The 12793-nt window shown below is 36.1% G+C and overlaps 1 protein-coding gene and 1 long non-coding RNA gene across 2 annotated transcripts; both read left to right on the top strand.

The window, feature by feature from the left end:
* The first annotated feature begins 2709 nt into the window (after positions 1-2709).
* On the top strand, positions 2710-3587 carry LOC149618651 (uncharacterized). The gene is made up of 2 exons (XR_016375176.1): positions 2710-2944; positions 3143-3587. It is a non-coding gene; the product is annotated as an uncharacterized LOC149618651 (long non-coding RNA).
* A 1265-nt stretch (positions 3588-4852) lies between these two features.
* LOC149618652 (noggin-2-like) lies at positions 4853-12556 on the top strand. Its single transcript, XM_089854024.1, has 3 exons — positions 4853-5358; positions 6798-7756; positions 11967-12556. Exon 2 carries the CDS (start codon positions 6872-6874, stop codon positions 7661-7663), a length of 792 nt encoding a protein of 263 aa, XP_089710150.1. The 5' UTR covers positions 4853-5358; positions 6798-6871; the 3' UTR covers positions 7664-7756; positions 11967-12556.
* The last annotated feature ends 237 nt before the right edge of the window (positions 12557-12793 follow it).

The raw sequence follows: 12793 nt of genomic DNA on the forward strand, positions 1-12793 counted from the left end.
ACCACTTTCTCGAATATAAACAAGATGAAGCTTTGAAACTGACTGCACACACAAAGCATACGCTTCAAATTTACCGTTTAAATAACTTAAGCCAAAACCACGAATTAATTTTCCACGCAATAAATACACTCCCTTAACACGTGCTTGCAGATTTGCGCTAAAAAGATTCCCGCGTAAATTGACTTCCGAAGCATTATTTCCATCTTTCCTAGAAAATCTCTTGAAAACAATTCTTAAGAGTATAAATATAAGCATCCCGAATGTAAAAATTAAAATATATAATCTCCAGATGTTCTATTATCTTCATATTTTCGTATAAAAGTAATAAAATGTTTGGGGTCTCTTTTTGGTTGGCTTCGAAAAACAATGGGGACGCGATAAAAAGCTCTTAAAAGGTTTTCAAGAATTATCGTTTTCTAAGTAAAAACTGAAAGTAAACTCTTTCTAAGATTGTTTAGAATATTCAACACCAGAAGTTTAAACCCAGGCCAAGAGAAAAAAGTTACAAAGGCTTAATAGAAACATAAGTACACGACCATTTTAAGTATCCAATTCTTCCATGTAATATAGTGTGCACTAAAAGGGCTAAAGAAATTTCCTCCCCCGTTTTTTAACTTTAATCGCATGCGCTTGAGAGATGCCAGTAATTTGTTATTAAAGCATCTCCAGCATGCAGATTTTGAACTGAATGATCACGGAATCGAATAGAATACAAGTTTTCCGGTTCTTAGTAGATAGCGGTTGAATGGCACTCACAAATGAGGCAACACTGGTCTGTGTCATATATTTTCCCGCGCTTTCCTCATAAGGTTTCAACATACAGGAATTTTCTTATTGGCTGTACCGGTTTGATTACGGTACTGATTATGAGTTCGAAAAAAACTCATAGAAAGCTTTTGGTTAGGTGAGGAGATAAGCATTTGTGACATGGCCCTACAGGTCGGTTAAAAATTGAAACCCACCAACATGGCTGTCAAAACCGTGGTACGACTTTGGAGGGTGACGTACCACTCACCCAAATGAAAGGTACAGTACCTTGAAAAAGAGACTCGCCTAATTTATTCTACTCCATGGAAATTGGTCGTAGATTATGACACGCCCCCAACGAAGCCTGCTATTCATTCCTGCTTACTTTAAATAAATAAATTCCTGATGGTAACCAAGAAACAGACACGTGTGACCCGAACCTCTCTGTAAAAACGGCTCACTAAGAGAGGTAAAAATCTCCTACAAATCTTTGCTGCACAAACATAAAAGTCTATCTATAAAAAGTCACCGAGAAGTTCCCTCTAATCCACAAAATTCAAAGAAATGAGAGGGAAAAAAATTATGATAATAATAAAATAAGATTGAAAAATATCTGGCTGGCATCGTCGAGGGCAGCGTATACATAGTCTGCCATAACTGGCGCCATCTTATATTGATCTATCAAGCGAACCCGTATCCAATCCCACCTCCTCTTTCAATTTCTACGAGGTCGAACAGGGCTATTAATAAGATCAGCAGTGGGGCTGTGAGGAGCGAACAGAGGGGGCGCCGCGATCAGGGATTACACGACTAAGGGAATGGAATTTTGGGCAGACGCTTCGATTTCAAGGAGGTTTTATCTACGGTAAGGGGGAAGAAGAAAACACGTTCTGTTACGGGCATCCTTCAGCGCATGCCGTTAGACACGAGAACCTTCTATATCTCTTGTGAGAGGGTAGCGGTAACCATGGTAAATAATTGGGAAACAACATTGAAGATTTCAAACTTTGAATAGACCCTTTTAAAAAGGGGAAAGGCGCATTATCGTCTGCTTGATATAGAGTTGAGACGGATTATCCGGTATGTTTACCCAACGACGTTAGATTGACCTTCAAAGTTACCAGTCCACCAAAGTCCTTACTGTTTGAAGTCATATTTAGAAATCAAGGTGTTTAAACACTAGACTCTATATTACACCTCAGGCTTTTGAAAAAAGTCTATTTTGCAGCTTTGCTGTGATTCGTGGACGCATTAAATTATAAAGGTGACACTAGGAATCCTTATCTAAACTTCTCCACTGCGTAAGCCATAAACTGCGCGGTGTTTGTTGACGTAAATAAAGGATATCCCCTACAGATCATAGCCTAACAATAGGATATTCCCAGTGCGAGCTCTATAATTTCCTGATGAAAGTATGTACGAGATTTTATAAGGCTTCCTTCCTTCCATACCTCGGATTTATGTTAAAGCAATGAATCGTATCTCGAGCGCCCCTAGCATCAGGCAAATTTACTAATTATAACTCGTACATGAGGGAAGAGTTAAAACTAGCCTTTGCCAATTAAGTTGAATACTCTGTGCAGCAAGTAAAGCGATTTTAAAGGGGCGCCAATGGAGCTGCGCCTTTCTTTAAAGGGACTCCAAATAGAGGAGCGTCGGGTGGGTAATAATTATTTGAAATACGTCAGAGGCACGTGATGTGACCAAGGACAGGCGTTATTGAAAGAAACTTACTAGTTCGTTTTATTTCGAAAACTAGCACTTGATGATTACCGCTGCAATTCTCTGCCACTCCATAAGGAGTCTTTGGATCTTGACCTCACGTGGCGCCCTCTTTGAGTCTCTTTAATAGACCGTTTCGACGTAAAAATTAGGGTAGGCAACCCAAAGTATCGGGACGTACAAGGGGGTAACTTGATACATTGCAGTCTCTGCGCACTCTCACGATACAAAAAGATTGCGAGATGGAGGCAAAGTTTTACCCCTGTGTCTTTCCCTCTGTGGTCTATACTTTACAAGGGGGTTCCTTTAGTTGATCGTTCCCTGTCTCGATCAAGCAGAGCGGAAAAAAGTGAAAAGACGGCTAATAAGAAAGGAAAAGGCGGTAGTGTGGTTTAGTTGGCGACGACGGCCTTCTCCCCCTTAGCCTTTCCCCAGACGGCGGCCCAAACGCACGGTATGACAACGGCAAACCAGGGTAAACCTCATTTTTCACCGGCAATCCAACCCTAGAAATATTACACCCTACCAACCCCGCTGCCGCCTTGCGTACCACCCCACCTTTCATGGGAAAAAAAATTGAAAAAAAGAAATTTGGAGCGATGGGTGTTGTTTTCTTAATTTTCATTCTTATGGTATTTAAATTTTTGATAGCTAAACGGTCTTACTTTTGCAGGTCGCACCCATTTAGTGTAATTAGTTGAATCCATGACGCAGCTATACGGAACTTAAGAGGTAACCTCCCCCTCCCCTGTTCGTGGTATTGTTATGTCAAGGTCACGGCGGAAGTATAGTTGCAGAAGCCACTAGAGTACTGTTAACTCGATCTAAATGAGGCATGAGGTGAAGGGTCAATTGTCAGGGACGTCCAAGGTATCAGTCACCCAATAGGGATTGCCACACCTGGGATAGCAAAGAACCACAACAGGACGGAACTGGACAGACTTCAGGAATCGAGCTTGCACCACTCGCCCCAACCATGCTGAGCTGGGACACCATTTTCCAAGATGGCCTCAGATTAGTGAGGATCTATTGCTTAATTATTCGTGTGCACATTTTGAACAATACCTTTAAATAACGATGTTAACTTGTATACGAATAAAAGAAAGATTAACTTCAAACTCTTGCGCTATTACACTTTGAGCTACTCTAACTAAACCAGCTTAGGCACACTTCTACTTTCAAACGTACACTTCTAGATAAAGGATCATTAACGTTCTTAGATCGGAGGCCATTGAAATTGTCTCAACAAGATGAGCAAGCTGATATGTATTTCTCCACATGTGTGCCAATTACTTTGTTTTAGGGGCTAGTACCTCCGAAACTAAATGTTTAAGACCCCTTGTTCTTTATATTATTATACATGTTAATAAAAAATATATCATGCGTGTTAATAAATATATATCATGCGTGTTAATAAATATATATCATGCGTGTTAATAAATATATATCATGCGTGTTAATAAATATATATCATACGTGTTAATAAATATATAATATATACGTGTTAATAAATATATAATATATACGTGTTAATAAATATATAATATATACGTGTTAATAAATATATAATATATACGTGTTAATAAATATATAATATATACGTGTTAATAAATATATAATATATACGTGTCAATAAATATATAATATATACGTGTCAATAAATATATATTATACATGTCAATGAATATATATTATACATGTCAATAAATATATATTATACATGTCAATAAATATATATTATACATGTCAATAAATATATATTATACATGTCAATAAATATATATTATACATGTCAATAAATATATATTATACATGTCAATAAATATATATTATACATGTCAATAAATATATATTATACATGTCAATAAATATATATTATACATGTCAATAAATATATATTATACATGTCAATAAATATATATTATACATGTCAATAAATATATATTATACATGTCAATAAATATATATTATACATGTCAATAAATATATATTATACATGTCAATAAATATATATTATACATGTCAATAATTATATATTATACATGTCAATAATTATATATTATACATGTCAAAAATATATATTATAAATGTCAAAAATATATATTATACATGCTAATAAATATATATTATACATGTCAATAAATATATATTATACATGCTAATAAATATATATTATACACAATAATATATGCATACATATATATGTGTATAAAAATATTATACACTTCATCAGCCTCTCCGTATCCAATTCAAACTTATCCGAACTTTCTTATCAACTACCATCCCCCCTCCTGGGAAATTATGGTTCACGCAAGTTCTTATATATAGTTCTTCGGAGAAGTTGTTGGGTTCTCCCACCAAGCCGTGCTGCCGTGCATGATCTGAAGTAGGAAGGTATACAGCGTGGCGGCGTTGATCCCGTAGGGGGAGGGATCAAGGAGATATCAAAGAAAAAGGGGGGAAGTGTACAATAGAATATGGGCGGCTAAGGAAGCCAAGAGAAGGGAAGAGCCAATTTCTGATCTAACGCACCACCGGGAAAAGGAGATCCCAGTCTCACATACTCCTCATCTTCACTTCTCAACTGATCCCGGACCAGACACGAGATCTAACTTTTCTTCGCACTAAAGACACAACACTTACTACCACCGGGACACAGAAGTTTTAAAGAGATTTAATTTTAGTTTTTTTCTTTTGAAAAAGTTCGTTTCCGAGTTTTTAAGTATTTATTTATTTTTTAATTAAAGTTAATTTGTTTTAATTACTGACTAAGGAAAAAATGAGTTTAAGGCGTTTACGAAGTAGGGAAGACGGTTAAAGTGAATTTGTTATTATTTTTATTAATTGTTATTTTGGATTTACGTTAACGAAAGAAATTCGAAAAAAAAGGTAAATAATTTTTAACTTTTAATTTATTTATTGTCAGTTAGTATGAAAGCAAGTTTAGCGATTTAACTATAAATTTTTCATTTATTTATTGTTAGTAAGTTCTAAAGCGATTTTGCTTGAAATTTGTTGGTTAATTAAATGTTTGTCGTATATTGTATGAAGTGTTTTTAAAAGTTTTCTTGACTTTTAAAAGATTTAAACTAGGATTTTATTTTGCAATGAAAGTTCCATAGCAAAAACGCTTTTAAACTTTTTTCAAACAATATAAGAATAAAAATTATTTCATTATTAGACAAGCACGTTTATCATGTTTAAAATAAGACCATACAAGGTGTTTCTGATAAGTCTACAATAAATTAAGGGGGATGTTCTTTGTGAAATTTTGACTCAAAAATGTTCTAAGGGTCACCGTTTTCCAGTTATGATTTGAACGTTTTAGGGATGACCACTTAATTAATTAAATTAGCAATCATTGTCTTTCAGTTTCTAAATTAAATAAAATCTTACAATCTTAATTTGAAAACATAGTCCGGACTGCAAACTGTCATAGAACACTTTCGACTCAAAATTTATTTCCCAAAAAACATCCCCCTTAATTTATACCAGACTTATCAGGAAAACCGTGTATATACATTTAATACTAACAAAATTTAAATATTTGGAACCATACGTTTAATTAGAGACTCTAAATTTAATCTTAGACTTTAATTAGAGACTATTAAGCATTCGTGCCTATAGCGCAGTGCATTATGGATGTTTTTGAAAAAAACAAAAAAGAAAAAAATGCGGGAAAACCTCAAAATCTAAATACACCGCCCCTGACGCAATTAAAAATAACCGAACATAAACGAAAAAAATAAAGAAAAAATGTAATTAGTTCGCTGTTAAAACACCTGACATCATTTCACTTCCATTCGGATTAGTACGGAGAAAAATTTCGAAATACTGAAGTAGATTAGTAACCAAAAAACCAAAATTTTGTCGGAAGGCTAATGTTATTTTCCATAATTAAAAATAAGATGCATTTACTAATCTAAAAGCTCTAAAAGAAATATTTATACATTGTTATAGTTAGATAAAACTTCATTTATGGGCAAAATTTACCAGTTCAAAATAAGTGATTAAATAGATAGTAAAATGTTTTTGCCGAGTACCATAAGATAGCTGGCAACCGTATACAGCCTGAGTTAACTATAGAAATTAGCAAGGTGACGTCATAACTGTAAGAATGTCGCCCAAGGATCCTTTTTGACCCATCTACTTGAGTCAAAAGTTGTATCGTCTGTCAGTCAGATGCAAATTTAATGATCGATTTATAAGGTACTATAGCCCCTAATAACGCGAAACATAGGCCCATATGAACAATCTAAATTATGCTAAACTTGGTAGAACTTTATTAACTACATTTAATTCTAAACACCTCAAATTTTAATTCACAGGTGACGTATCAGAACCTACAATAAAGTACACCAAACGCCATATAGATTCATTTTTAAACCAAAAAAAAAATCAAATGGCCTTACACCGGCAGCAGCACTTGACCCGTTTCTTGGCAACAACGGCTACAACCATCGTCTTAATAATTGCCAATTTCGCGTACACCCAGTCTGCGGCATTACACACTGCACCCGTCAACAAATTCCGCATAAATCACCATCACCAACGCCAAAATCATCATTACGGTCACCACCCACTAAACAGACCTACAGCGTCTCGGGATCTTCCAGTCATCGACCTAATTGAACCGCCAGACAAAATATATGACCCCAAATCCGAAGATTTAAACTTTAAGTTTTTACGCGAGAAAATGGGCGGCCATTTTGATCCTGATTTTATGAGTGTACAAAGACCCTTGGATAGTCTGTTAAACCCGAATGGTACATTGGAACTATCGTTTAAACGCACGAAACGCGGACAAATTGTACCAGTTGGTAAAATGCCTAATGATATTAGACGTTTGCGTACAAGAAATTTACCAATCTTGGACGGTGGACGACTTAAGTCCAATTCGGGTAAAAAGCTACGGAAAAAATTCAAACAAATGTTGTGGTCCTTCACGTATTGTCCGGTTGTGTACCGGTGGAAGGATTTGGGTATACGTTTTTGGCCACGATGGATACGCGAAGGTTCTTGTTATACCGGCGGTGGATCGTGCTCGGTTCCCGCTGGTATGAGTTGTAAACCGAAACGGTCCACGGGAAAAACCGTTTTAAGGTGGCATTGTCAAAATTGGGACCAAAAAAAATTGTGCAAGTGGTTGGCAGTCAGATATCCCGTTATTACCGAATGTACTTGTAGTTGTTAACTGTAATGGAATGATGTACATAAATGGTGACATGGACCATTGCGGACAGACAAAGCCATGTGGATTTCCACCGAGATTGTTTCAGCTATTTGTGTAAGTAAATCCAACATAATGTTAAGATGCAAGTATGGGTTAGTTTAGTACAGTTTTTCTTAATGGTTAATAAAATATAATGCGAGTAAAGTGGTAGATGTGGAAGTTTGTGAAAGGTTTGGTTGCCATATCACGTTAGGGACGCTATAACCGTGGGACACAATGCTAGGTGTTATATATTAACTGACAGCCTGCAAGATCGGTTCCGGGGTAACTGAAAAAGGCCGTGCAGGATCAGCTCTAGGTAACTGATAGCCGTGCAAGATCGGTTCAGGGGTAACTGATAGCCGTGCAAGATCGGTTCAGGGGTAACTGATAGCCGTGCAAGATCGGTTCAGGGGTAACTGATAGCCGTGCAAGATCGGTTCTAGGGTAACTGATAGCCGTGCAAGATCGGTTCTAGGGTAACTGATAGCCGTGCAAGATCGGTTCTAGGGTAACTGAAGAAGGCCGTGCAAGATCGGTTCTGGGGTAACTGAAAACCGTGCAAGATCGGTTCTGGGGTAACTGAAGAAGGCCGTGCAAGATCGGTTCTGGGGTAACTGAAAACCGTGCAAGATCGGTTCTAGGGTAACTGAAAACCGTGCAAGATCGGTTCTAGGGTAACTGAAAACCGTGCAAGATCGGTTTCGGGGTAGCTAAAAACCGTGCAAGATCGGTTCTAGGGTAACTGAAAACCGTGCAAGATCGGTTCTAGGGAACTGATAGCCGTGCAAGATCGGTTCTAGGGTAACTGATAGCCGTGCAAGATCGGTTCTAGGGTAACTGATAGCCGTGCAAGATCGGTTCTAGGGTAACTGATAGCCGTGCAAGATCGGTTCTAGGGTAACTGACAGCAGTGCAAGATTGGTTCTCGGGTAACTGGAACCCGTGCAAGATCGATTCTAGGCAAACTGACAGCCGCGCAAGATCGGTTCTAGGGTAACTGACAGCAGTGCAAGATTGGTTCTCGGGTAACTGGAACCCGTGCAAGATCGATTCTAGGCAAACTGACAGCCGCGCAAGATCAATTCTAGCCAAACTGACAGGCGTACAAGATCAGCTCTAAGCAAAATGAAGATAAAAATAATTGACGCCCTATTGTTCAGTTCGCCTAGAATCGACCTTGCATGGTTTTTGAGTTAGCCTATAGAACAGCTCAAACTTTTGTCAGAGCCATAACTCTGTCATCAGCATGGTACGTTGCATTGTTAATTAGATGTTCGGTTGTTTAGTTAGATTTACAACCTTTTCGTTAACTTTTGTCAGAGCCATAACTCTGCCATCAGCATGGTACGTTGCATTGTTAATTCCATGCTCGGTTGTTCAAGTATATTTACAAGCCTCTTCGTTGCCTCGGCCTTTAACTTCAGAGAAACGCCTTAGACCATGCACGTTCGAGTTTAATCGAGAGTTATTCTAGACCGTGACATAACTAAGACAATTTACATAATCATATAATCGGTGCAAAGAATATCTATTGTGAATCCTGATTTTTCGTTTTCAAATTGAATTTAAGGCGAATCTTCTCCAATCGTTTTCAATAGATAGCCTTGAAAACTAAAGGCACCATAAATAATTCATGATTGTAATATAGAAAAGAAACCTTTCAGAATCAAATTCAGTAACAAGCGAAAGATCGCGTAGGTAGAACGACCTGTAATGTTTCAATCTCATTCAACTAGCTCTCCCTACACAATATTACGTCGATGCCAGTTTTGGCCGTGAATCTTAACATATAGCCGTTTCTTTTTTTTGTGTGGCGAAAGACAAGAGATAATTGGGTTTAGTTCAAGTGGTTCTTTTTTATCGAAAACAACTTGTAAACTAACAACAACACAATTTGTTAAGTTAATCCACCTTAAGATCACCGAGGATTTAGAAAGGTGTAAATTTCCAAAAGCAGTTTTTATGTTTTAAAGGGGCTATATTGAAGGCGTCAGCGGGTTGGGGGGGGGGTAAAAATTATTTGAAATACGTCATAGGCACGTGACTATTTATTCATTTTATTTCGAAAACTAACATGCACCTCGGGGAAAGCAAGGACTATTGTGTCCAGTCCCACTATATGTGGAGTCTTCGTATCTTTTCGTCAAGTGCATGGTCTTTGTGACGTATTTCAAATAATTTTATCAACAAGCGCATGCGCCTTGGGGAATAGAAATAGTTAAGCAGCTCTAATAGAGTAATTATGAGGGAACTATTTACATGGCGTATGTGATTCGGTTTAGTAACCTTGTGCACTCCAAATGTTAATTCTGATGTTGGTTAGGAAGAATGGTGTTACAATTACCCCGCTTTGTGCATACACTCCTCTCGAAGAGTAGTAATATATACTTCTGGTTATAGGTATGGCGAATTTTACTCCATATCACCAAGAAGTGATACCTAGTTTACTAGGGAGAAGGTATGCCTAAGTATTCGCGCCGCGCCATAGTCCCAGTCCCTCTTTCAAAATACAAGGGGGGACGTAAAAGGAGTTAGCCGGGCTATTCGCCTCTCCTCAGTCGGAAAATATGACTGTAATTTTCGTCATTCGCGTCGAGCTGACGTGAGTTTTCAAGAACCAATGAGATGCTGGCTGGTTGTAATTTAGAGGCGGGGATTAACTCCGGACCTACGTCTTTTGGACTGGAAATAAAGCTAGATTATAAATGTGGTGAATTTATAGCTTCTCCCAAATAAACTAGATATCACTTCTTGTTATCACCTCTTTCCTCTTCATGGTCATAAAATTATTTTAACTTCTTTTTGCCATCATTAAATGATACAAACTATATCAAAACCCACCATAACAAAACGTGAATCATCTAAAACAGAATTCTAAGTGTATTAGTACACGCCTAATATTACCGTCCGATATCAATTTCATTTGATAGTAAAGCGTATAAAATCACTATGTAAGAATGAGATTTTTTGGGGGGACAACGCAGGCCGGTTAAAAAGCGAGAACACAAGGATATCAGATTCACGGACGACATTCTTGGCGATATCCGTGCGGGGGTTTATAGATGTTTTGTTCAGACGGCCATGAATATTAATTTGGCAGCCGACAAGAGCGTGTGCAGTAACTATCACCGATGCCTTTAATCCTATCAGATTCAGAAATATACTCGATTTGACACTCCAACCGCAGATTGAATATATAAAATTTAGGACTTCACTGAAGTATTTTACGAACTTCACTTCTGTTCTATATTACAGCCGGAATGCATTACAAATCTTACTTTTTTATACAAATTCCAAATTCACAGACATTTCTAAGTATTCCCCTTAAAATGTGAATTTTAACTTTCAATTTTAATTTTAAATTTCCGTCGATGTTTTGAGCGGGGTTTTTTTTTAGAAAATATTTTGGTAGTTAACTATACAGTTTCCAAATTCGCAGACTTTTCCCTGTTTATATAAGTTTGCTGACTTTCCCCGACTATTTAAATTTGCAGTCTCTGAACTGATCATTTATATTTGCAGTTATTAGATTTGCTGACTTTTCCCTGATCATTTAAATTTGCTAATGTTTCCCTGATTATTGAAATTTGCAAAATGTTCCCTGACTATTTAAATTTGCAGTAATTAGATTTGCTGACTTTTCCCTGATCATTTAAATTTGCAGTAATTAGATTTGCTGACTTTTCCCTGATCATTTAAATTTGTAGTTATTAGATTTGCTGTCTTTTCCCTCATTATATAAATTTGCAGTTATTAAATTTACTGACTTTCCTGATCAATTTAAATTTTCCAATTTTTCGTGACCATTTAAAATTGACAACAATAATTTTGAAGACTTTCCCCCATTATTTACAATTGTGGTTAATAATACAATAAAGTCGACATTTCATATGTATATTATAATTTCTCCTACTTTTTCCTAAACACTTTCTTTGTCAGTAACAAACATCGCCAACTCTTCCCTGAACATTTACGTTCACAGTTTTCAAATTCACATGACACCACAATAAAACACACACAGAATAGACAATTCGGTAGCTCGGAGATTTTCCTTCACCATTCTCACGTGCATTTCTGAGTCACCATTCTCACGCGCAGTTCTCAAATTCGCAGACTTCTCCCTCACGTCCATTCCTACTCGCAGTTCTCAAATTCGCAGACTACCCCTCTATAATCTCACGCATATACCATATTTTAGTTTTAGCTTAACAACTTAAATAAACATTTAAACAATTCTAAACTTCAGTTTAATTAATAAATAAACTATTCCTTCTATTTTTAGGATGAAAATGAAATGCGACTTCAAGTGTTCTCGAGATCGATCAACCTAATCTAAAAAATGAACAATTCACTGATGAAGTGTTCAACTTCAAAGCCAGGATTATGCCGAAATAAATTAAAAATATTTCGAAAGACATTATAAACCGATTTACATAAAACAAAAGTAATTAAACGTGCGTTCGAACAAACAAAATAAAACTGATTTTGCAAACTCAGAAAAGAAAAATGTTTTGCAAGAATTTTTAAGAAAAATATTTATTCTTAATCTAGTCTTTTTAAAATAAAAAAACATAAGTTATATATAAAACAAATTAAGTCCCAGTGATTAATTATGTATGTAAAATATATTCAAATGTATAAATTAAAAAAACCCCGTTTAAAGTTTTCAATGTGTTTAGAGTAGTTTTTAATATCATCAAAGCATCATACTTTCTATTGTATAAAATAATTAAGTGAATTTAGTTAATTAAGTATTATAAATAAATTTAGTAAATAGTTAGCTAGTTGTAGAGAAATGCAGTTTTAGCCCTAAAGTTTTTCGGTAATCAAATGTAAAAACAAATAATTAAAAATACTGAAAATTTAAAATAATTGTTGACTAATTGTTTTGAATATAGTTAAATGGTTTCGAACTATGACGTCATATCCAGTTTGGCTGGTTAGACTTTCAGAGGCTTAGACCCTTTCCAAAAGTCTGGTTAAAATAGAGGCTGGTGTTAGCCATCTTGTTTTCTTAAGACATATCATTGATGGGTATGTGTACAACAAAGACGTTAGAAATGACTTCAAACAATAAGGAACTGGTAACTTTGAAGCTCTATTGAACAT

This window comes from Phalangium opilio, unplaced genomic scaffold, assembly GCF_054372755.1.
Source record: "Phalangium opilio isolate 3A_F unplaced genomic scaffold, DU_Popi_V2 ptg000209l_1, whole genome shotgun sequence".
In the NCBI taxonomy this organism is placed as follows: domain Eukaryota; kingdom Metazoa; phylum Arthropoda; class Arachnida; order Opiliones; family Phalangiidae; genus Phalangium; species Phalangium opilio.

Excerpts from the sequence above, each read along its gene's own strand:
- LOC149618652 (XM_089854024.1), top strand. The coding sequence starts at position 6,872 with ATGGCCTTACACCGGCAGCAGCACTTGACCCGTTTCTTGGCAACAACG.